The 26,680-nt window shown below is 47.8% G+C and overlaps 1 protein-coding gene across 1 annotated transcript in view; it reads left to right on the top strand.

Moving 5' to 3' along the window:
- The first annotated feature begins 2,292 nt into the window (after positions 1–2,292).
- The window catches only part of LOC135373595 (mucin-19-like), a 41,575-nt gene continuing 17,187 nt past the window's right edge, over positions 2,293–26,680 (top strand). The window contains exon 1 of the mRNA XM_064606692.1: positions 2,293–2,463. Coding sequence (XP_064462762.1) covers positions 2,293–2,463 — 171 coding nt within the window. The remainder of the gene's footprint in view (positions 2,464–26,680) is intronic.

Genomic DNA, 26,680 nt, shown 5'->3' with positions numbered 1-26,680 from the left:
CTCCGAGAAATCGCGCACATGTAGACTCTAAAAACTAAACGTCACCACATAGCACGCTCTGTGCCAACCATTGCAGCGAATGATAGGGTCATCGCTTCTGATTCCAAGAGAGAGAGAGGGGACGTACGCCCTTTTGTGTCAGTTTGGATATATGATAATTGCACAAAAAGGTGTACCCCCTGTTTATCTTGTAATCAGAAGCGATAACCGCTATCATTGTCGGCAACGGTTGGGGGCACAGCGTCTTATGCGGTGAATTCTCTTTTTAGAGTGTAGGTAACAGCAATTCGAGAATACCGGCTATCGCAAGCCCCCGAGAAACCCCGAACATGTACACTCTAAAAACTGAACCTCACCGCATAGCGCGCTCTGTGCCAACCATTGCAACGAATGAGGGTTAGCGCTTCTGATTCGAAGAGAGAGAGAGAGGGACGTACACCTTTTTGTGTCAATTATCATATATCCAAACTGACACAAAAGGGCGTACGCACCTCTCTCTCTCTTGGAATCGGAAGCGATGGCGCTATCACTCTTGGCAATGGTTGGAGCACAGCGTGCTATGCGGTGAAGTTCTGTTTTTAGAGTGTAGGTAACACAATTTGAGAATACCATGTATCGCAACCCCCGAAAAATCACGCACATGTACACTCTTAAAAATGAACTTCACCGCATAGCACGCTTCTAGCCAACCATAATCTCGAATGATATCGTTATCTGCCCTTATTTGTTGAAAACGGGAGGCGTACGCCTTTTTTGTGTGCTGTTCATAATTGTCACAAAAAAGGCGTACGCCTACCGTTTCAACAAATCAGGGCAGATAACGATATCATTCGAGATTGTGGTTGGCTAGGAGCGTGCTATGGGGTGAAGTTCATTTTTAAGAGTGTACAATCTAAAAACTGAACTTGATAGGGTTATCTCTTCTGATTCCGAGAGAGAGGGGCGTGCGCCTTCGAATCAGAAGCGATAACCCTATCATTCTTGGCAATGGTTGACGGAGAGCATGCTATGCGGTGAACTTCAGTTTGTACACTCGGAAAAATGAACTTCACCGCATAGCACACTGCTAACCAACCATCATCTCAAATGATATCGTTATCTGCCCTGATTTGTTGAAAACGGGAGGCGTACGCCTTTTCTGTGACAATTATGAACAGCATAAGTGTCACAAAAAAGGCGTACGCCTCCCGTTTTCAACAAATCAGGGCAGATAACGATATCATTCGAGATTATGGTTGGCTAGGAGCGTGCTATGTGGTGAAGTTCATTTTTTAAGAGTGTAGAGTGTTGTTGTATCTGAAACAGTGAGAACGCGTAGATGTAAACAGTAACTTCATGTTTTAAGTGCACTCCACCGCAGACACAAAGAAATCACATCTGCAACACACCGACGTTTGACTTGAATACGTCTTGAAAATCGGGAATAGTGTGTCACCTTGGATTGTCCAACAACTCGAAAGGTGTTATTTTTGAGACTCAACCTGTCAATCGAGCCACGGACACGGCACTGAACCGGATCCCGCGCCTCGTAGCAATGACAACGGCGAGGAAGTCCCAGAGTGGAGGAAGACGAAAAAGAAGTGGCAAAGGAGTGGCAACCTGGGCAGGAGCTCACGAGAAGAGGGCCCCTGAGTTCCCCTTGACCTCGTAATCTGTAAAATCTGGAAGGTTGAAAGCGATAAGAAAACCGGCCTCAACCTTGATGTTTGTGTTCAAATGGTGATTCGCTCTGTCGTCATCCTGAGCGCAGATGCCTTCTTTGCGTTACTAAAAGTACACAAGCACTATAGGCTACATTTCAGGAGATCCGTAGTGAACTACAAGACTCATCTCTGGCGATGTCTAGGTAATCAGCTCGCAATTCCTTAGTTCGTGGCTAATGAAAGGCATCGCGCCTTAGTAATAGAATGGTTCGGGCCATATGAACGAATGCGGAGCGCTCTCGTTTCTATTGCGCGAGAAAAGAAGAGCCAAGGCAGAAGCCCAGTAAACAACTCGACTGCAGACTGCTTCCATTTCGGAGTCAATGCGTACATAATGCAACAAACGCGCCGTTGCCAAGGAACTAGAGGCTCCGCCAACGAGCATCGTTGTCCGTTCCACACCTATCGACGGTTGACAAGCTGCATGCATCCACTTCGAGAGGTCTCTAAATCACAACGACTTCTAGCACGCTTGTAGAGTGTGTTGGCATCGGGTTCCTATTCGACATGAAGCTAGTGATCAGCAGCCAGTTCGACATGTTGAGGGGTTTCTTCAGAGGGTTACTTCAGAGTGTGTGCGACTTGTAAGATGTCACTGGAAGGTGGCAAGATACCGGCTATGTCGGTGGCAAAATGGTTCAAGTACCCACCAAAGCCGGATCACTTACCACCGATGGATAGGATCGCGGAAGGACTCATAACGCCGCGGCTACCGTTCGTTCAAATACGGAAGCTGAAGCACGAGTGTAACTATGCGATCGTGAGGCCATAGTCGTCACGTGCACGTCGATGTGAACATCACCACCACGCGATGATGGTCATGCAGTTGCCCTGCAGGCTTGAAGGTGATTGTGCCATCAACGTTAATTTCTTGAAGTCATTATTGCTACAGCTTTAATATCAAGAAGAATCAAGAGTCCACGTACCTGAGCGGCTTGCTCAGAATGGCCTTTGTCAACGAGTGGTTCAGGTACCTTATATGTCAGCATCTGTATAGTCAGTACTGTATACATAAATATGAACCTTTACGGCATTCGGTGGTGTTTTTGAGAGAGCTAGTTGGAGCGGAGCGCACCCGATTATGTAGGCGACGTCCGCGTGTATCGTGGAGGCGATGAGCGAATACGACCCGGTGAGATCGTCATGGTGAGAGATGGTCATGCGCCGCTATACCATGCTGAACAAGGAGCACTGTCTGGACACATGTGGGTAAACATAATGGGCCCATATTAACGACGTGCACACGGAGCTCTCCTTACAGGTCATCTGCTATGGTGTGCTCAGACGCTTCTCTCTGGACGTCACAGTTACCTAATCTTGGTGGCTACCGGCAACACACGGTGTAGCAGCGATGGTAAACGCGTGACCTCAGCATGATTTGTTCATGGATACGAAAATGCTTAGCCTGCGCGTCGTATAGACGGCATCTACAACACCCTCCCATGTATGCCTCAACAACTCAGTCAACTACCGTGCTGATAGGAAACGATACATCTTCGCAGTGATCCGGTAGTTGGGAAAACCAACAATGTTGCTCACGCTGAACGCCAGTGGGACACGATGGACCAAGGTGCTCACAATACGCACATGTTGGGTGATATATTAAAGGAAATTTCTGCGGTGGGAGATCTGATGCGCAGTATGTGGTACCATTTGGTCAAGGAGCCCCTGCGTACTTCCTGCGTGTGCTTCAACGAACTGGTCAATGTGATCATGTATATGCTGCAGAGCAAGGCGAAACACAACACGTGCGGGAGCCATCGTGTCGTCGATACTTCCAACGCAATAGAGTTTCAACATCGCGGTAGCCTGCACGCTCACATACTGCTGTTGCTCCACCGAGACCCCAACAAAGTGACAGGACGCCATGCCTGCGACTGAGCGCCTAGTCAACGATCTGTGCTCTGTCAGTCGCGACGATCTGCTCAGCGAGTTGTACAAAAAAACAGGTTCACAAGCTATCGTTCACCTGCGCTAAACGTGGCGAGCTGACTTGTCGTTTCAACATGCCGTCCTGACAGACTAAAAACAATGATAACTTCTAAATCAGAGCATAGGATGAGTAGGAAGGGCAGAGGATAGGAGCAGCACGTGAAGCACACTTTGAAGCACATAGAAAACGCCGTTCTGCGGTATACAGACGAAGACGGCGGCTTCGTGCTTGTGTGGCTCGCCTTCAGAGATTCCACTATGGACGCCAACATCGGAGTGAAGGCGCAACCGTTCGTGCTCTCGAGTGCTCCTGCGTCGGGCCCAACTTGGACTATCATAGACAGGCGAACTGCGAAGGCTCCGCGAGTCGGTAACGCCATGTGCAGACCAATACAGTTTCCTCTGGTCCCGCTTATGCCATTACGATACACAAGTTACAGGATGGCACTTCTGATGAGATCGTGCATGCACAGTACCACAAGCCTCAGTGGAACCAAGTCGTGTACGTGCTCCTGAACCCCAGTGGACATGCATAGGCGGGCTGTATCTCACCAACCAGAAAGGCGACTTCAGATTCCACCACGGGCTCGGCAGTACGACTCCAAACGTGAAAGAGGCGCGCGATGAGATGCTGTTTACTGAATCACAAGTTGGCCATGCAAACCAGTACACACGAGTCCCTCTGTGACGCCGCTCTGGTCGACGAAACAACGATGGGAATAATAGTTCCCAGCATGAATGTGGAGTGTCTAGTAGTACATCTGCACATGTGTGATACACCGAAAACCAGACTACTTCATGTGCAACGATTATTGGATGTTCCCACGACTACCCACGATTGAGCTTGATGTTTTTCGAGTTTCACGGTCGAGAAACGCTATCTCCTCTAACAAGCCGTCTATCTCCTCCGGAGCTGGCGCTGTAGCCATGTACAGCAGTGTCAAGAGCAACCACCTAATGCGTGCTCATTGTTCACACGCTCAACCAGATCGAGCTATGCGACATCGGCGACATAAGCTTCGCTGAGTTCTCCGTTGGACCGTTTTAACTTTCTTTAGCCTCTGTCTACATCCATCCCGGAGTCTACAAGATTAATATGGAAGCCTTTGTCTTCCAATCGTTCTATGGGTACTCCAGTTCGCACATAAGCTGACACCGAACACAATTCGCAACACCACGATGGCCATCATGCTCATCCTTCAGTTCAGCGTCGATGTATCCAAGTCTACATCGCTGTTGGTGTAGCTGAAGCAGAGTACGGTTTCAGAGACGCAGAGTCTCTGCCAACGACGCTTTGAAATACATATTATCGAAATTACATTACATCGAAATATATTTGACATTTGCATTTCAATGTGAGCAGCATGCTCACGTAAGTTACTTCGGTTATCATCGTCCAATCTTACACAAGCTAGTGTGTAAGAGCTTTAAGTAAGTGCAGCTCACGTCGTTCTCACATGTAATGGAAAATCCTAGCGGTAGTAGCCCGACACTACCTATCCCCGTGTTTAGCAATCCAGAAGATGTGGGTTCGAGTCCTACAGCTGGCTAATCTTTTCAACTATCCCCAAATTTTTGTCAATTATAGCACGCGAAGATACTACCATTACACAAATGGCTGCCCTCATTATCTCTAAGAAGCGTGCGCGAGAGTTCGCATGGCAGTTACAGTTGCATTAATTCAACGTAAAGTGAAAGGAAACAAACATCGCCCCCAACCAATCCTCTCCAGAAAAACGCATCCACGTACTAAACGGTGTACAGTAAATTCCCACTGCTCGGACACACTCTGCCCGCGACGCTTTCCGCCGCGACTTCCTCCCCTCCCCTCCCCCCGACTTCCCTCCGGACGTGCCGCGCTCCGCGATGCTAGCTACGCGCCGAAGCGGTTACGCGACGCCCGCGTCGCGCTTTCGTCTCGGGGCGCTGGGAATATCCCGTACACTGTGAAAAATCCGGATACGTTTCTCGAACGGCTGCGGTTGGGCGCCTTCTGTTTGACTTGAACTGTAACCGTAACGCGAATGCTCGGGCGTGTTCGTAGGGAGAGTGACAGGGCAGACATCGGTGCACAAGTGTGGACGCATTTCACAGATATGTTGCAGTTATCTTAAAGCTAATGCAAAGACTCACGGACAGCAGAATGCTAACGTAATAGCTAAGAGTTATCACATCTCTGAACGAGGTGCAGTACCCTTCAACGTTAACCTGTGTAAGATTGGACAATGATAACCGAAGTAATTTACGTAAGACATGCTGGCCACATTCAAAGACCTCACAAACGTCAAATATATTCGCTTAGGTCCAAGCGTAGAGTGCAAGCCTTTTGCGTATTTCAAACCGAACTCTGAACAGCAATACGTCAACAGCGACGTACTCTTGGATACATCGAAGCTGAAGACACGGCTGAGCATGACGGGCGTCGTGGTGTTGGGACTTGCGTTCGGTGTCAGCGATGTATCATACGATCGTGTGTACGAACACCACAGAACGATTGGAAGAGAAAGGTTTCGATATTGACGACAGCATGGGCGTACCCAAAAGCTGCAAGAAAGTTGGATGGTCTGACGGAGACCTCGACGAAGCTCATCTCGTCGATGTCGATTAGCTCGATCCGGCTGAGAGTTTGAGCGATGGGCGCATAAGCAGGGCACACAGTGGCACTCTTGCCGCTGTTGTAGCTCGCTGCAGTGCCATCACTCCGGGCGATTTCGGAGGAGAGAGATTGTGTTTCTCGACACCTGCAACTCGAATCGATCAAGCTCGATGTGGTGGTTGTGGGACATCCAAGTCTCGTTGCACATGAGCTAGTCTGGCTTTCAGAGTATCATATTTGTGCAGATCTGTTTGCTGCGTGCTACAAGAGTCTGCCCAATCATGCTGGTGACTACGATAGCCATCATAGTTATATCGACCACAGCGGCGTCAGAGAAGGATTCGGGTGTACTGGTTTGCGTGGGCAGCTTGTGACTCACTAAACAGCAGTACTCATCGCGCATGTCTCACGTCTGAACTCGTACTGCGGAGACTGTTGTGTAATTTGGAGACTCCTCTCTGGTTGGTGACACATAACTCGCCTATAGATTTGGCTTTTCCCATGGTGATGTACAAGACTTGCTTTCCGCGGAGACTTGTGGTATTGAAACACGATCTCATGAAACGTACCATCCTGCCACTTGCGTATCGTGGCGGCACAAGCAGTCACCACAGGAACTGTATTAGTCTGCACATGACGTAACTGCCTAGCGGTGCGCTAGTTCGCTCGCTGGTTCGCTCGCATGGCTGTGGGAGTCCAAGGTGGACCAAACGCAGAAGCACTCGAGAGCAGGAGCGTTGCGCCTTCGCTCTGGTGTTGGCGTCCGCAGTGATGTCTGGGAAAGCGAGACACAAACGCACGAAGCCTTAATCTCTATATGTATCCCTGCATAACAGCGCACCTTCGAAGTGCTTAAGAGTGCCGATCGCTCTGTCGGCCTCTACATCCTCGATGTTTATGTAGACACTCGCTTCACAAGTACGGCAACGCACCATTCTATCACATTCGTTCCGTGCAGTTTATGCTGACACTCAGCCGCCCAGAGCATCGTCTCTGTAACCCGTGAACCAGGTCCGCGGCGTGATGGCCTGCGAGTTACAGGCCGTGTACATTGTGGTTTTAATTGATTGAGACGCATCCGTTGGGCACGAGGCTAGAGCCTGTCTAGAGCGGAGGCGCGATCGATCGCACTCATCTCTTCCGGAGTTCCAGCGATACTCGTTGTCTATCCGGTGAGTGGACCGGAGAAGAGGGTGTTGTTCTGTCTCACGACATGATCCAATGGTACTAGTGCACATGTTGGTGGATGTGGGCTCTTAGTAGTCTTGCTTGCCAATTACGTTGCTATCCTTTGCGAACGACTAGTAACTGCTCCTATCCTTTACAACTTTCGAAGTGATCATGTTTGCTACGAGTACGGTATGTTGAAACGACAAGTTGCCTCCTTTGCTGCAGGTGAACGTGTGCTTGTGAACCTGATTTTGGTACAGCTCGCCGGCTGACAGAGCACAGATTGTTGACAGGCGTTCAGTCCTAGGATGGAGTCGCCCTTTCACGTCCACTTGGACTCCTTGGAGCCGCAGCAGTATGTGAGCGTGCACGCTTGCGATTTTGAAACTGTATGCGTTGGAAGTAATCGACGACGCGATAGCGCCCGAACAGGTTCTGCTTCTGCTTCCGGTTGCTGTGCAGTATGCACATGATCACGTCGACCAGTTTGTTGACATACGTGCAGCGTTTAAAATAGGTGGGACCTTGCTGACCGAATTGCATCGCATCCACGTCAAATCTCCCACCCGCACTAATTTCCTCGAGCTCAGTCTCGGCTGTATTGTGAGTAACCTGGGCCAACGGTTGGTGCTCCCAACTGCCGGATCATTGCGAAGAGGTATCGTTACCTATCGGTCTGGTAGTTAACTCAGTTGGGGTTTGATTTGAGGAACAAGAGATTATATTCTACGCGTTGGTCTAAGCACTGTCGGTCCGTCTTGTGATGCTTTCACATGATGCAAGCATGAGAAGGGGCTCTAAAATAAAGACGACGTGCAGCACAAAGCATTTTAATAGCATGTACAAGATATGCTGAGGAGTATCGTCTCTGCCGATCGCTGCGCTGTCTTGCTTGTAGCCTTTATGTACGGCGTAACTAAGACGTCAGTGGCAAAGAGTCTCAGAACACCTTAAAAGATGTCAGGCAAGGAGAGTTCCATCTCGTGCACGTAGTAATATTGTTGAAGGGCGATTGCACTGACCCGGGATATGTCCTTGCACTGATCCTCATTCCAGAACAAGTTGTACTGGCGAGCGGCCAAGACCCTCCGACTTGTGTTCACTCAAACGCCTCCACACACACCCGCGCGTCGTTCATCCTTCGGGTGCGCCTTGATCCGCTCCAAATAGCCCTCTCGTTAACGCCGTCGAATGCTGCAAAGTCCACATTTATACCGTACTCGCGTCAGAGAGGCTAATCCATGAGGTATCTAATCCCACTGCTTGACAAACAAAGCCAATCAGATACGTAGAACGGTGTATAAGGCTCTTCTTGGTATTAATATCAAGAATGAGCCTCGAAGGCATAAGCACCTGCGAGCCTGCAGCGTAACTGCATGACCAAGTTACTCACATCTACAGGCCAACGACAACTAGCCGCACGATCGCATTGTTGCCCTCGTCCTGAACCGCAATATTTTGGATGAAAGGTAGCCGCGGTGAGACGAGTCCCGCCAGAATAAGATGCAGCGGCGGTAGGTGGTCCGGCTTAGGTGGGCACCTTGCCAACCTCCAGTGACTTCTTCAGGTCGCAGATACTGTGAAGTATCCATAACGTCGTCGCTGCAGCCAGCAAACGCCTCCAGCAAGACGTCACACTGGTTGCTGGTCACTGTCTTCAAATGGAATTGGAACGAGGGCACATTTGCATAAAAGTTGAGTACGAGGCTTTCACTCATTCTCAATAGCTGTGAAAGTGCACTGCGAAGGCTATTGAGAGTGAGTCTGGGACTCGTACTGAACTTTATGCAACGAGCCCATGATGCCATGACCTACGCTACAAGCGTGCCCGAACTTGTGGGTGAAAGGTGGGTGGGTGGATAAAAGACAAGTGAGTAGGTCCGCAGCTTGTCAACAGTTAGGTGCGCAATGCACAAGCGACGCTCGTTGGCGGAGCCTCTACTTCCATGGCAACTGCGCCTCCACTCTTTTGTGGACGTGTGGGCTCAGTGTGGTATGCGGTGAAGTTGCGGTAACACAATTCGAGAATACCTGCTATCGTAACCCCCCGAGAAACCACGCACATGTATAATCTAAGAACTGAACTTCCGCATTGCACACTCTGTGCCAACCATTGCCAATGAATGATAGGGCTTATCGCTTCTGATTCGAAGACAGAGAGGGACGTAGGCCTTTTTGTGTCAATTATCATATCCCCAAACTGACACAAAAAGGCCTACGTCCCTCTCTGTCTTCGAATCAGAAGCGTAACCCCTGTCATTCTTGGCAATGGTTGGCACAGTGCGTGCTAGTGTGTATGTGAAGTTGTGTTTTTAGAGTGAAGGTAACACAATTCGACAATACCGGCTATCGCAACCCCCCGAGAAATCACGCACATGTATGTACCCTCTAAAAACTGAACTTCGCTGCATAGCGCGCTCTGCGCCAACCATTGCAATGAATGATAGGGTTAGCGCTTCTGATTCGAAGAAAGAGAGAGGGGCGTACGCCTTTGTGTGTCAATTACCATATCCCCAAACTGACACAAAAACACGTACGCCCCTCTCTTTCTTTAAAATCAGAAGCGATAACGCTATCATTCTTGGCAATGGTTGGAGCGCAGCGTGCTATGCGTTGAAGTTCTGCTTTTAGAGTGTAGGTAACACAATTCAAGAATACCTGCTATCGTAACCCCCCGAGAAACCGCGCACATGTACAATCTAAAAACCGAACATCACCCCATAGCCACGCTCTGTGCCAACCATTGCAACTAGTGATGGGCAGTACTTGAAGTACCAAGTACTCAAATAGTACTTTAAGTACAGTTCTGTGTACTTGTACTTTACTTTAAGTACATGTTGAATTGTGTACTTCGTACTGTACTTAGAATACGTGTTCGAGTACTTTCCCATCAAGTACTCAGGTACCCAAATTTGGACTCCAGACAAAAGGGTGCCAGAAATGTACCCTACTAAAAGCGCTAAAATGACAACACGAAGACGAAAACACACAGATAGGGCTATTTCTCTGAGTTTTCGTCTTCTTGCCATCATTTTAGTGCTTCTAGTGACATGCGATACCAAAATTCCCAGTATGACATTTTACCAAAAGGGATTTTTGTACTTTTAAAGAGCATATTCGTTGAAGCGAATCTATTGCTGGTAGGCTTAAAGTGTTGAAAAAAGTATCAACTCTTCTATGATTGAGTGAAATGAATGGAATGCAAAGACACGCACACATTATGACACTGTAACCGGCAGCACAATGACTTGGTCAAATGTCATTTCAGCTCTCCCAACGCAAGGTTCTATGCTTTTTGATATCGTTTCCTTCATAATCAATTTAATAACACAATTCGAGAATACAGGCTATCGCAACAATCCGGAAAATCGCGCACATGTACACTCTAAAAACGAAACGTCACCACATAGCACGCTCTGTGCCAACCATTGCAACGAATGATAGGGTTATCGCTTCCGATTCCAAGAGAGAAAGGAACGTACGCCCTTTCGTGTCAATTACCATATCCCCAAACTGACACAAAAAGGCCTACGTCCCTCTCTGTCTTCGAATCAGAAGCGATAACCCTGTCATTCTTGGCAATGGTTGGAGCGCAGCGTGCTATGCGGTGAAGTAGTGCTTTTAGAGTGTAGGTAACACAATTCGAGAATACCTGCTATCGTAACCCCACGAGAAACCACGCACTTGTACAATCTAAAAACCGAACTTCTGCATAGCACACTCTGTGCCAACCATTGCAACGAATGATAGGGTTATCTCTTCTGATTCGAAGACAGAGAGGGACGTAGGCCTTTTTGTGTCAATTATCATATATCCAAATTGACACAAAAAGGGGTACGCCTCTCTCGCTATTCGAATCAGAAGCGATAACGCTATCATTCCTTGCAATGGTTGGCACAGAGCGTGCTATGCGATGAAGTTCTGTTTTGAGAGTGTAGGAACACAATTCGACAATACCGGCTATCGCAACCCCCCGAGAAATCACGCACATGTATGTGCACTCTAAAAACTGAACTTCACTGCATAGCACGCTCTGTGCCAACCATTGCAACTAGTGATGCGCAGTACTTGAAGTACCAAGTACCCAAGTAGCACTTTAAGTACAATTCTGTGTACCTGTACTTTTCTTTAAGTACATTTGGAATCGTGTACTTCGTACTGTACTTAAAATACTTTTTCGAGTACTTTCTCATCAAGTGTTAAAGTACCCAAATTTGGACTCCAGACAAGAAGGGTGTCAGAAATGTACCCTACTAAAAGCGCTAAAATGACAACACGAAGACGAAAACACACAGATAGGGCTATTTCTCTGAATTTTCGTCTCCTTGCCATCATTTTAGTGCTTCTAGTGAAATGCGATACCAAAATTCCCAGTATGACATTTTACCAACAGCGATTTAGTGCTTCTAGTGAAATGCGATACCAAAATTCCCAGCATGACATTTTACCAAAAGCGATTGGTCACAAGAGCATATTTGTTGAAGCAACTCTATTGCTGGTAGGCTTAAAGTGTTGAAAAAAGTATCAACTCTTCTATGATTGAGTGAAATGAATGGAATGCAAAGACACGCACACATTATGACACTGTAACCGGCAGCACAATGACTTGGTCAAATGTCATTTCAGCTCTCCCATTGCAAGGTTCTATGCTTTTTTATATTGTTTCCTTCATTGGCAATTCATAATCAATTTATATCACAATGTGTGATTGCATTACAGGATGAACACTCTGAAAGACACACATGCTTTCATTTTTACAATTTGCGTTTTTTGAATTGGTCACAAGGATTGCATTGCTGCATATCACAGTTTGTATAACAATGAAGGCTTACATCGTGTTTCATCCTCTTTAATTTTCTTCATATTCTTTTTTAAACATGTTGTATTTCAAAAAGCAGCAAGGAATGCTCAGAAATGTATAATCTCTGTCGGCTTATATTTTTCCCCTGAAATTACCTAGCCTCCTATACCCGAAGCTTAGTACCGGAACACCACACTAGGCGGGTGATCTTGGATCAGTCAGGGTATAATACTATTTTGCATAATCACAGCACAGCTGACTGATTACCTCTCTACATGTAACTGCAAATAATAACTTCAAATTAGCATTTAACCTAGGACTTTATGGTTTCAGAGCATTTGTCAAGAATGCTCACTAACGTTTTGCCAAAAGAGCTAGACACAGATACTAAACAGTGATATGCAAAGTGATAGTGGCGATGTACTTGATTAGTACTTGAAGTACTTTGCTTAGTACTCTGTACTTTACTTGAAGTACTAATGACACCAGATACTTGGTACAATACTTTAAGTATAATTTTGATGTACTTTGCCCATCACTGATTGCAACGAATGATAGGGTTATCGCCTCTGATTCAAATAAAGAGAGAGGGGCGAACTGACAACAAATTCAAACTGACACAAAAAGGCGTACGCCCCTCTCTCTTCGATTCTTGGCAATAGTTGGAGCACAGCATGCTATGCGGTGAAGTTGTGCTTTTAGAGTGTAGGTAACACAATTCGACAATACCGGCTATCGCAACCCCCCGAGAAATCACGCACATGTATGTACACTCTAAAAACTAAACGTCACCACATAGCACGCCCTGTGCCAACCATTGCAACGAATGATAGGGTCATCGCTTCTGATTCCAAGAGAGGAAGGGACGTACGCCCTTTTATGTCAATTGCCATATCCCCAAACTGACACAAAAAGGCCTACGTCCCTCTCTGTCTTCGAATCAGAAGCGATAACCCTATCATTCTTGGCAATGGTTGGAGCGCAGCCTGCCATGCGGTGAAGTTGTGCTTTTAGAGTGTAGGTAACACAATTCGAGAATACCTACTATCGTAACCCCCCGAGAAACTACGCACATGTATAATCTAAAAACCGAACTTCCGAATAGCACAGACAGAGAATGACGTAGGCCTTTTTGTGTCAATTATCATATATCCAAATTGACACAAAAAGGGCTACGCCCCTCTCGCTATTCGAATCAGAAGCGATAACCCTATCATTCCTTGCAATGGTTGGCACAGAGCGTGCTAGTGTGTATGTGAAGTTGTGTTTTTCGAGTGTAGGTAACACAATTCGACAATACCGGCTATCGCAACCCCCCGAGAAATCACGCACATGTATGTACCCTCTAAAAACTGAACTTCACTGCATAGCGCGCTCTGTGCCAACCATTGCAACGAATGATAGGGTTATCGCTTCTGATTCGAAGAAAGAGAGGGACGTAGGCCTTTTTGTGTCAATTATCATATGTCCAAATTGACACAAAACGGCGTACGCCCCTCTCGCTATTCGAATCAGAAGCGATAACCCTATCATTCCTTGCAATGGTTAGCACAGAGCGTGCTATGCGATGAAGTTCTGTTTTGAGAGTGTAGGAACACAATTCGACAATACCGGCTATCGCAACCCCCCGAGAAATCACGCACATGTATGTACCCTCTAAAAACTGAACTTCACTGCATAGCGCGCTCTGTGCCAACCATTGCAACGAATGATAGGGTTATCGCTTCTGATTCGAAGAAAGAGAGGGACGTAGGCCTTTTTGTGTCAATTATCATATGTCCAAATTGACACAAAACGGCGTACGCCCCTCTCGCTATTCGAATCAGAAGCGATAACCCTATCATTCCTTGCAATGGTTAGCACAGAGCGTGCTATGCGGTGAAGTTCAGTTTGTAGATTGTACATGTGTGTGATTTCCCGTGGGGTTGCGATAGCCGGTATTCTCGAATTGTGCTACCTATACAATAGAACTTCACCGCATAGCACGCTGTGCTCCAACAAGAATGATAGGCTTACCAGTTCTGATTCGAAGAGGGAGAGAGGGGCGTACGCCCTTTTCTATAAATCATCATATATAGAAAGTTGACACAAAAAGGAGTACGCTCCTCTCTCTTTCTTCGAATCAGAAGCGATAACCCTATCCTTCCTTGCAATGGTTAGCACAGAGCGTGCTATGCGGTGAAGTTGTGTTTTTAGAGTGTAGGTAACACAATTTGAGAATACCGGGTATCGCAACCCCCCGAGAAATCATGCCCATGTACAGTCTAAAAACTGAACTTCACCAATTACCCCGCCCCTCGTAGCAATGACAACGGCGAGGAAATCCCAAAGCGAAGGAAGACGAAAAGGAAGTGGCAAAGGAGTGGCAACCTGGGCAGGAGCTCACCAGAAGAGGGCCCCTGAATTCCCCTTGACCTTTTAATCTGTAATATCTGGAAGGTTGAAAGCGATAACAAAACGGGCCTCGACCTCGATGTTTGCATTCAAAGGGTGATTCGCTCTGTCGTCACCCTGAGCGCAGATGCCTTGTTTGCGTTGCTAAAAGTATACATTTCAGAAGATCCGTAGTAAAGTGCATGACTCATCTCTGGCGATGTGAAGGTCCTCACCTCGAAATTCCTTAGTTTGTGGCTAATGAAAGGCATCGCGCCTTAGTAAAAAGAATGGTTCCTGCCATATGACGAATGCGGAGCGCTCTCGTTTCTATTGCGCGAGAACGAAGAGCAGAGGCAGAAGCCCAGTAAACAACTGGACTGCAGACTGCTTCCATTTCGGAGTCGATGCGTACATAATGCAACGAACGCGCAGTTGCCACAGAACTAAAGGCTCTGCCAACGAGCGTCGTTGTCCGTTTCACACCTAACGGCGGTTGACAAGCTGCATGCATCTACTTCGAGAGAGATGCATCTACTGCATGCATCTACTCACAACGATTTCTGGCACGCTTGTAGAGTGTGATGGCATCGAGTTCCAATTCGCCATGAAGCCAATGATCAGCAGGCAGTTCGACGTCTTGAGGGGTTTTCCCGCACTGGCGATGACGTGACGACTTGTAAGATCCCACTGGAAGGTGGCGAGATACCAGATATGTCGGTGGCAAAATGGCTCAAATACCCACCAAAGCCGGCTCACTTACCACCGTTGGATAGGATCGCGGACATGATGGCTAAAAGCAAGACGGCGCAGCGATCCCATAGACGTTACCCCTCAGGATATCTTGTACATGGCTATCAAAATGCTTTTTTACTGCACGTCGTCTTTATTTTAGAACCCGTTCTCATGCATGCATCATGTGAAAAGCATCACAAGACGGACCGACAGTTCTTAGACCAACGTGTAGAAAATAATCTCTTGTACCTCAAATCAATCCCCAACTCAGTTAACTACCAGGCCGATAGGAAACGACACCTCTTCGCAATGATCCGGCAGTTGGGAGAACCAACGATTTTCTTACGTACAGCGCCAGCGAGACGTGTTAGCCCAGGTTACTCACAATACTGCGACCTCGAGGAAATTAGTGCGGTAGGAGATTTGACGTGGATGCGATGCAATTCGGTCAGCAAGGTCCTACCTACTTTCAACGCTGCACGTATTTCAACAAACTGGTCGACGTGATCATGTGCATACTGCACAGCAAGCGGAAGCAGAAGCAGAACCTGTTCGGGCGCTATCGCGTCGTCGATTACTTCGAATGCATACAGTTCCTAAATCACAAGCCTGCACAGTCACATATTGCTGCGGCTCCAAGGAGACCCAGACGACGTGACAGGCGACTCCATGCCTAAGACTGTACGCCTGGTCAACGATCTGTGCTCTGTCAGCCGGTGAGCTGTCCCAAACTCAGGTTCACAAGCACACGCTCACCTACAGCAAAGGAGGCAACTTGTCCTTTCAACATACCGCACTTCTAGCAAACCATGATGACTTCGAAATCATAAAGGATAGGAGCAGTCCCTGTTGAAAAAAAGCCAAATAGGTTGTATGCGATCCTATTTATCCTATACAAATTGATGTAGGATCCTTTATGTCCTATTTTGTATCATGTGGGAGAGTTGTGGGATCCTACATGTCCTATATTAATTCACATATAGGTGAGTCATAGGATCCTACATGTCTCATATTAGGCTATGTAGGAGAGTTGTGGTGTCCTACTTGTCCCATATTCGGCAATATAGGAGAGTTGTAGGACACTACATCGCCTATATCCGGCTACGTAGCAGACTTGTAGGATCCTACAAGGCATCAAAAAGGAGCTATGGGAGATCTTACGTGGCCTGTTTGGTTTCATGTGGGGAGGACGTGGGGAATTATTTTGAGATATGGAAGTGATATATTAACACAGCAACAAACATTATTTGATTCCTTCAAAACAGGGGCCCAGAACGAACTAGTCATATTCAATCATGTTTGCCAACGCGCACACATACGGCAGGTTATCAAGTGCGAATTCTATTAGAACCACTGCAAATGAATATATTTTTTTAGGTTGAAAACAACTGAATGGACTGGTTGCATTCATTTATGGAACATGCATAGAGTATGCCCATTACTAGTCGACGAAACATCAAGCATACAATGATGCGTGCATTCCTTTGAGTACTATTTAAGCACAAACTTCGACAACAGTGCGCAACAGGTCGAGGTGGCGGTTGAACGCCATCGAGCGACATTGCGGTGTCGATGGGGTTTTCGGTCTAATTTCTACGACTAAACCGGTTCTATATGGACGCGGCTTGTTGTGACGGATTCCCCAATCCTTCGCCTTCACGTGCACGCTCACGGCTCGCAGGAAATCCTAAGAGTAGTCGAGATACTTGAAAATTCCAGGCCTCCGTCTGCACTTCCGATACATTCGGAGCTCCGTAACATCCGCCCCGGTGGTCATGTCGACGCCAGAATTTCCGTCCTAGTAGGACATGAGTCGCTCTACGATCGGTCAAATGGAACCATGAGTCGGTCTTTAGCGGTTCGGGGGTTGTGGGCAGAGACGCGTTCGTAACTCTGTTTTTTTAAGCTTTGATGCCCTTTTTCGGACGGAAGCCCGCGTCGGACAGTTTTCACCTTTCTAGAGTGTACTCGCCTCAACTCGGTGAACGTGGCAAAATTTACTACAGCTGTCAAAGTCTTCTGGTTCTCGAGCTACCGGTTTCCGTGTTTACACTCCTCCCAGTACATGGGACTGCCGGCTGTTTTTCCCCTAAAACCGTTTCCATCGCACCTACAGAGTCGTGTTTGACATAGTTTTGAAGCTCTTGACGTGCTCTTTCCAACCGCTTTAATCCCGTAAGCGCGAGACTCTCCGCTTTGCAGTTGGAGGGTCATGGCACTGGCGTCAGCAAGTCTGGCTGACGCCGCTCGGAGACGCTTCCGTGGGTGCCGTTCCTTTAGCGCCGTAATCTCGCTTACCTAACGTCCAATTTACTGGAAATTTTGGATGCGTGTTCTTCGTTCTTTGCTCTACAACTTTTCAATTCGCACCTTCCGTCTATTTACTACAGGTTATGGCGTTATTCCCGAAATTCCTTAGGCTGACTCTCCTTCTGCGCACCTTCGTCCCTGTTTTTAGGTTTGAACCCTGTGGGAGATCTGAATCACCTATTAATGGATTCGTGCACTCCGAACACCGAACGGCTAGAAACTTGCGGGATCTTTTTATCTCTCTCCATTCTCGAGTGAGGACAAACATGGCAAAAGCGGCTCGTTATACATGGGGCTGGGGGCATTTTTTTCGATGTCGGTTGTTTGTTGGCGTAGAAATGTGATTGAAGACTTATTTTGACGGGAAAAACGTCCTCTTTCCAATGGCACTGGTCACCCGTACGCGCGACTTTCTGCTTTCTGGATGTAGCGCGAGGAGAGCATGGTGGAGAGAGCCGTTACAGCCCGGCCAGGCGGCGCCGTTGGAGCTTGGAATTCCTCCAGCTCATTTGGAAGGGAAATCATAGAAGCGTTCGGACGCATGTCCAGAGAGCTCTCGTTCGGGAAGCGTCTTTCGTCGTAGTTTTGGTGGTTTTGGTGCCCCGCAGTGCTGTGACTGTATTTCGTGCCTTACTAGTGGTATCTGGACCTGTTTCTGTGTGTGTACCTTGGAAGACCGAAAGCTGTTGGATTTCGTGAACTGAAGGTTAGTTGTGTGCATGTAATGCCATGTTTCGTGCACCTTTTGCTTTGTATTCTTCCTAGCGTGTGGGTTCCTATAACTTTTTCCGCTCAGTGCGATTATTACCCTATTGTTACCTATTTCCTTATCCTCCATCTGTAATCTTGTGCTCTTACCCTGTTGGTTAACCTGTATCATCACTTAACATCAGGTTGATATAATGTGTGATGCTTCTGCGGCCCTGCTACAGGGTACCGGTGCTCTAAAGATACAGATCTTCCTTTTTTGGTTATTAATTCATAATAACTCAGCTTGTGTCATGCATATTTTCCCCGAGTGTGGAAGGAATATGACAGAATGTAAATAGTTGCGGATATTATAACTCAACGTGCATTGTTTTCACCCTGTTCAGGTAATGCCTTACTGACACCCTTGCTGTAGCCCCAGTTGTCATAGTTAATTGATCTTACTGCTAACAAACAAAGCCATTGTCTTTGGACCTCAAGTAACAGCATATGTGGGAAGTCTGGTTAACCTGTGCACGAGTTTTGGCATATTTTATGTGACACATAATGTATTATCCCTTGTTAAATCTAGCTTCCTAACTCACTTTATTGTTTCAGATGCCTACAAGAAATATATCTTAGAGCTATCATCTAGCATGATCTGTAAAGGTGTTGAAGACGCTGTACATCAGGCAAGAGTGTGATTGTTCAACAGACATGTCACAGGGATGATGAACGATATCAATAAAAAAAAATAGAAGCTGCATGATTTGTTATTTCCTAATATACACAGCACAATAGGGTGCACAAATTATACGGGATCACAACGAGAGACTTGAACCTATTTGCATGTAGGACCCAACGTAGGTCCCACAATCAAATAGGATCCTGTTAATATGTAGGATCGCATTTGCATGTAGGTCCCCCAACCAAATAGGATCCTGTTTATATGTAGGATCGCATTTGCATGTAGGACCCACAATTAAACGGGATCCTATTTGTATGTAGGTTCCTTCATCATGTAGGACCTGGTGTCATAATACCATATGGAGTCAAGTAGGAATTTCCAATAGGGGTATACTAGCCGTTCGCAAAGAATAGCAACGTAATTGGCAAGGAAGACTACTAGGAGCCCATGACATCCACCAACACGTGCACTACTACCCATTGGATCAGGTCGTGAGACAGACCAACACCCTCTGCTCCAGCCCACTCACCCGGAGAGACAACGAGTATCGCTGAACTCCGGAAGAGATGAGTGCGATCGATTCGCGCCTCCGCTCTAGCCGGGTGCTAGCCTCGTGCACAACGGGATGGGTCTCTTTCATTAAAACCACAATGTACATACCTATAACTCGCACGCCATCACAATCCAGTGTGACGGCGGGCCTCTTCACCGGTTACAGAGACGATGCTCTGGCGGCTGCGTGTCAGCATAAACTGCACGGAACGAATGTGGTAGAATGGTGCGTTCCCCTACCTTGTGAAGCGAGTGTCTACATATACATCGAGGAGGGAGAGGCCGACAGAGCGATCGGAACTCTTAAGCACATCCAAGGCGCTCTGTTATGCAGGGATAAAGATAGAGATTAAGGCTTCGTGCGTTTGTGCCTTGTGCGTGTGCTTTCTCAGACGTCACTACGGACGCCAAGACCTGACTGAAGGCGCGACCGCTCCTGCTCTCGAGTACTTCTGCGTTTGGCCCAACTTTGACTACACCCATGCGATCGAACTACCAGCGCATCGCTAGGCAGTTACGTCATGTGTAGACTAATACAGTTCATCTGGTGCCTGCTTGTGCCGCCAGGATACGCAAGTGGCAGCATCGCACGTTTTACGATGTTTGAATACCACAAGTCTCCGCGGAAACAAGTCGTGTAGATCACCCTGAAAAAAGCAAAATCTATAGGCGAGACATGTGTCACGAACCAGAAAGGCGTCTTCAAATTACACAACAGTTTCCACAGTACGAGTTCAGACATGAAAGACATGCGCCATGAGTGCTGCTGTTTAGTGAGTCACAAGCTGCCCACGCAAACCAGCCACCCGAATCCTTCTCTGACGCCGGTGTGGCCGATATAACTATGATAGCTATCGTAGACACCAGCATGATTGGGCAGAGTCTAGTAGCACGCAGCAAACAGATCTGCACCCATATGACACTCCGAAAGCCAGACTACCTCATGTGCAACGAGACTTGGATGTCGCACAACCACCACATCGAGCTTGATCGATTCGAGTTGCTGGTGTCTCTCCTCCGAAATCGCCCGGAGTGATGGCACTGCAGCGAGCTACAACAGCGGCAAGAGTGCCACTGTGTGCCCTGCATATGCGCCCATCGCTCAAACTCTCAGCCGGATCGAGCTAATCGACATCGACGAGATGAGCTTCGTCGAGGTCTCCGTCAGACCATCCAACTTTCTTGCAGCTTTTGGGTACGCCCATGCTGTCGTCAATATCGAAACCTTTCTCTTCCAATCGTTCTGTGGTGTTCGTACACACGATCGTATGATACATCGCTGACACCGAACGCAAGTCCCAACACCACGACGCCCGTCATGCTCAGCCGTGTCTTCAGCTTCGATGTATCCAAGAGTACGTCGCTGTTGACGTATTGCTGTTCAGAGTTCGGTTTGAAATACGCAAAAGGCTTGCACTCTACGCTTGGACCTAAGCGAATATATTTGACGTTTGTGAGGTCTTTGAATGTGGCCAGCATGCCTTACGTAAATTACTTCGGTTATCATTGTCCAATCTTACACAGGTTAAAGTTGAAGAGTTAAGTGTAGTGCACCTCGTTCACAGATGTGACTCCGGCTGTAACCTCTTAGCTCTTACGTTAGCGTTCTGCTGTAACCGCAACATATCTGTGAAATGCGTCCACACTTGTGAACCGGTGTCTGTCCCGTCACTCTCTCTAGGAACACGCCCTAGCATTCGCGTTACGGTTACAGTTCGAGTCAAACAGAAGGCGCCCAACCGCAGCCGTTCGAGAAACGTATCCGGATTTTGCACGGTGTACGGGATATTCCCAGCGCCCGAGACGCGAGCGCGACGCGGGCGTCGCGTGACCGATTCGGCGCGTAGCTAGCATCGCGTCATCGCGGAGCGCGTAACGTCCGAAGGGAAGTCGGGGGAGGGAGGAAGTCGTTGCGGAAAGCGTCACGGTTAGGGAGTGTCCCGAGCACTGAGAATTTACTGTACACTGTACAGTACGTGGATGCGTTTTCTCGAGAGGATTGGTTGGGGACGATGTTCGTTTCCTTTCACTTTAGGTTGAATTAATGCAACTGTAACTGCCACGCGCACGCAGAGTAGTCTCGCACGCTTCTTAGAGATAATGAGGGCAGCAATTTGTGTAATGGTGGTAATCGTCGCGTGCTATGAATGACAAAAAAATCGGGGATAGGCAGTAGTCGGGCTACTATCGCTAGGATTTTGTATCACATCTGAGAACGAGGTGCACTGCACTTACACACTAGCTTGTGTAAGATTGGACGGTGACAACCGAAGTAACTTACGTGAGCATGCTGCTCACATTCAAATGCAAATGTCAAATATATTTCGATGTAATGTAATTTCGATAATATGTATTTCGAAGCACCGTTGGCAGGGACTCTGCGTGTCTCAAATCGTATTCTGCTTCAGATACACCAAGCGCGATGTACACATGGGTACATCGACGCTGAACTCACAGATGAGCATGATGGGAATCGTGGTGTTGCGAATTGTGTTCGGTGTCAGCTTATGTACGAACTGGTAGTACCCATAGAACGATTGGAAGACAAAGGTTTCTATATTAATCTTGTAGACACCGGGATGGATGTAGACAGAGGCAGTTAAACGGTCTCGTGTGTACTGGTTTGCATGGCCAACCTGTGATTCAGTAAACAGCATCTCATCGCGCGCCGCTTTCACGTTTGGAGTCGTACTGCCGAGCCCGCGGTGGAATCTGAAATCGTCTTTGTGGTTGGTGAGATACAGCCCGCCTGTGCATGTCACTGGGGTTCAGGGGCACGTACGCGACTTGATTCCACTGAGGCTTGTAGTATTGTGCATGCACAATCTCATCAGAAGTGCCATCCTGCTACTTGTGTATCGTAATGGCATAAGCGGGCGCCAGAGGAACTGTATTGGTCTCCACATGGCGTTACCGACTAGCGGCGCGCTAGCAGTTCGCCTGTCTATGAGAGTCCAAGTTGGGCCCGACGCAGGAGCGCTCGAGAGCACGAACGGTTGCGCCTTCACTCCGATGTTGGCGTCCATAGTGGAATCTCTGAAGGCGAGCCACACAAGCACGAAGCCACCGTCTTCGTCTGTATACCGCAGAACGGCGTTTTCTATGTGCTTCAAAGTGTAGATCGCTCTGTTAACCACTCATCCTCGACGTCTATGTTGACAGTAATCATGTACGGAAATCCGTTTGCTAGCTTCACAATGTAAGGTGATATGCCCGCCGTCCACTCATCCTGTGCTGTTTATGCCGGCACCTACTCGCCCGAGCATAGTCTCTGTAGCCGATGAATATATCCACGGCCACACTTTGTGATGAATGTTGTTAGCCTGCGAGTTGTAGGCTTGTACGCTGTGGGCTTTGCGAAAGAGACGCGTCGCGTTGGGCACGTTCTTTGGGAAGAACTGACTTGAACGGAAGCGCGACTCGATCGCACTCATCTCCTAGGGGGTTAAGCGATGCTCGGTGTCTATCATGCTGGAGTAGGTCAGAGAAGACTCTGTCTCATCACTTGACCGCTTGTTGGTAGTTCTCATGAGCTCAGAGTACTCCAGCTTGCATTAGATGCTTTTCTGCTCCTATCCTCTGCCCTTCCTACTCATCCTATGCTCTGATTTAGAAGTCATCATTGTTTTAAGTCTTCCAGGACGGCATGATGACGCGACAAGTCACCTCGGCACGTTTAGCGCAGGTGAACGAGTGCTTGTGAACCTGATATTTGAACAACTCGCTGAGCAGATCGTCGCAGCTGACAGAGCACAGATCGTTGACTAAGCGCGCAGTCGAAGGCCTGGTGTCCTGTCACCTTTTTGGGGTCTCCCTGGAGCGACAGCAGTATGTGAGCGTGCAGGCTACCGCGACGTTGGAACTCCATGCGTTGGAAGTAATCAACGACGCGATGGCGCCCGCACGTGTTGTGTTTCGCCTTGCTCTGCGGCATATACATGATTACATTGACCAGTTCGTAGAAGCACACGCAGGAAGTAACAAGTCTACATCCATCCGCTGCGCTCCGCTCCAACTAGCTCTCTCATAAACACCACCGAATGCCGTAAAGTCCACATTTGTGTATACCGTACTGGCTATACAGCTGCTGATATATAAGGTACCTGAACCACTGGTTGACAAAGGCCATTCTAAGCAAGCCGCTCAGGTACGAGGACTTCTTGATTCTTGGTTTGGATTGTGCGGCGTAACTAAGACGTCCAGGGCAAAGAGTCTCAGAACACCTTAATAGATGTCAGACAAGGAGAGTTCCATCTCGTGCACGTCGTAAAAGTGTTGAAGGGGCGATTGCACTGATCCGGGATATGTTCAGACACTGATCCTCATTTCACAGCATGGTGTGCTGGCGAGCGGCCAACACCTCCGACTTGTTTTCGCTCAACGCCTCCACGACACCCGCGCGTCTGTCCATCCTTCGGGTGTGCTCTGGTCCGCTCCAAGTAGTCCTCTCGTTAACCCCGTCCAATGCTGCAAAGTCCACATTTATACCGTACTGGCGACAGAGAGCCTGATCCATGAGGTATTTAACCCACTGCTTGACAAACAAAGCCATTCAGATACGTAGAACGGTGTATAAGTCTCTTCTTGGTATAATATCAAGAATTAGCCTTCAAGGCATAATCACCTTCGAGCCTGCAGAGTAACTGCATGACCAAGTTACATCTACAGGCGCAATGACAACTAGGCGCACGATCGCATTGTTGCCCTCGTTCCTGAACCCCAATATTTGGATGAAAGGTAGCCGCGGAGAGATTAGTCCCGCCACGATCGGATCCAACGGTGGTAGGTGATCTGGCTTAGGTGGGCACTTGAACCCATTTGTTGCCGACATGGGGGGTATCTTTCCAACGTCCAGTGCCTTCTTCAGGTCGCAGGCACTGTGAAGTATCCCTCACGTCGTCGCTGCTGTCAGGACACGCCTCTAGCAAGACGTCACACTGGCTGCTCGTGACTGTCTTGAAATTGAATAGGAACGAGGACACATTTGCATAAATGTTGAGTACGAGTCTTTCACTCATTCTCAATAGCTGTGAAAGTGCACTGCGAAGGTTATTGAGAGTGAGTCTGGGACTCGTACTCAACTTTATGCGAATGAGCCCGATGCCATGACCTACGCTACAAGCGTGCCCAAACTTGCGGGTGAAAGCCGACTCGAAAAACATGTCCGCAGCTTGTCAGCGGTTGTTAGGTACGGAATGCACAGCGACGCTCGTTGACGGAGCCTCTACTTCCATGGCAACTGCGCCTTCGTTCTTTTGTGGTCGTGTGGGCTCCTTCTGGAAGGATTGCGCAATCCTGTTGTTTTCTGAGCTTTTTGTTCGTCTCATCTTACTCATGCGATAGGCCCGGCAGCGTTTCGCATTGGTCACAGCCGGAGCCACTCCCGCACAGTGCCTTTTATTAGTCAGAGACTTAAGCATTTCGAGCTGACGCCGGTGTCGCCGCAGATGAGTCATCCCCTTTGCTACAGGTAACCTCAACGTGTATCCTATAGTGATGTGTACTTTTGGTAACATAAACGAGACAGCTGCGCTCAGCACGAGAGACTGAATCACATTTTGACACCAACTTCGAGGTCGAGACCGATCTCGTTATGACTTTCAACCTTCTAGATACAATAGATTACCACGTCAACGAGAACGCGGGGCCCTTTTCTCGTGAGCCCCTGCCCACCGTTTTTGCCACTTCCTCTTTCTTCATTTTGACCATTTCTCGTCGTTCTTATTGCCATTGGGGTTGGGGTCAGGTTTAGGTACCCTGCCTCTTGGCTTGTGCTTTGAAAATGGCAGTTTTCAAGGCGCTTGGCATTCCAGGATGACATCTCATTGCCGACTTTAACAACGTATTCACGTCAAAAGATCTGTGCGTTGCAGATGTGGCTTCTTTCTGTCTGCGCAGAGGTGTACTCGGAAAATGATGTTGAAAGTTGGGTTGGTAGGGTTTACGTGTGTGGGTTCTCAATGATTGCGATACCACTGGAAGTACCTGACTTCTTCAGGGATCACAATAGCGTGGATTGTGTAAGGTACGTAGTCATCGTGGTAGTTACCTCATTTATGCCAGGGACTGCCACGTGTTGGTGTACGTTACTGAGTGTGTTCTCAAGGGGCAGTATGCATAGAGGGCGATGGAGTATTTTTTACGTATTGTCTTGCTGGATCCGCAATGGAACCCTCCTTTTCTTCGTTCGTGAAAGTGGCAGTAGGTGTGCGCTGAAGAGTTGATCTCTGTAGACGGTGAGCATAACATGTAGGCCCCTGAAATCATTACACAGTCTGTTCACAGTGCAACCCGTTTTGTGCATATTGAGTCAGTGTATGCAATAATCTATAGGTTATTTACAGGTCGTTGCAGTCGTGATTGCGCTGGTTGCAGCCCTGGTTCACACAGGTGACTGTTGCCTAAGTGATATCCCCTGTACGGAAGTGTCTGGGGACGTCGCCGACTTCTTTTCATTCGGGAATCTCACACATAAAACTATTCCTCAACCCCGATCACAGGTTCCTTCTTCGAAACTAGTAACTTCTTGTGTAATAGGTTTAGATCATAGAGAAGAATGGGGGCTTCACACATCCAACGAGATTTACAATGCGGCAAATGAGAAGCTGTAGAAATATGGTGACAGAAATCGTTGTGCAGATTGTCATTAAAATGTGATAGCATCGAATGGTATTCTCCTACAATGAACAGTACAGGTCTGTGGAGTGCTTGACGTACTTGGCAACCACTAGCTCGTCTATGCCTCTCATGAAGGCTCAATATCTAACGCTTCCCTTCACGAATCCCGGGAACCAGTTTTTCTGAAGCTTCTTTTTGTCTGTAGTGAAGTCTGATGACATTCATGGGCATGTTGTGTTCCTTGAGGTTTTCTAATAAGGTAATGCTTGCAGAATAATTGAGTTGGCTTGAGTTTGGCTTTAAGGGATCCTCTTAATCGTGCCGTTAGAGGATCCCGATGTAATGTACACCAGCACGCAGAAGGCTTGGGTGTCCTGTATGGTCGACTTCGACAACGCATATGTGAAGTAACTCCCCCAAACATCCTGGCACTTACCATGGTACGTAGAGCATCCAAATGAAGGCTATTGAGTGATGCTCGTGTGTTATCTATGATGTACACAACTCTTATCAAC

Source organism: Ornithodoros turicata, unplaced genomic scaffold (assembly GCF_037126465.1).
Source record: "Ornithodoros turicata isolate Travis unplaced genomic scaffold, ASM3712646v1 Chromosome26, whole genome shotgun sequence".
NCBI lineage: Eukaryota > Metazoa > Arthropoda > Arachnida > Ixodida > Argasidae > Ornithodoros > Ornithodoros turicata.
The sequence above is the reverse complement of the archived record's forward strand: the minus strand, read 5'-3'. Positions and strand labels throughout refer to the sequence as shown.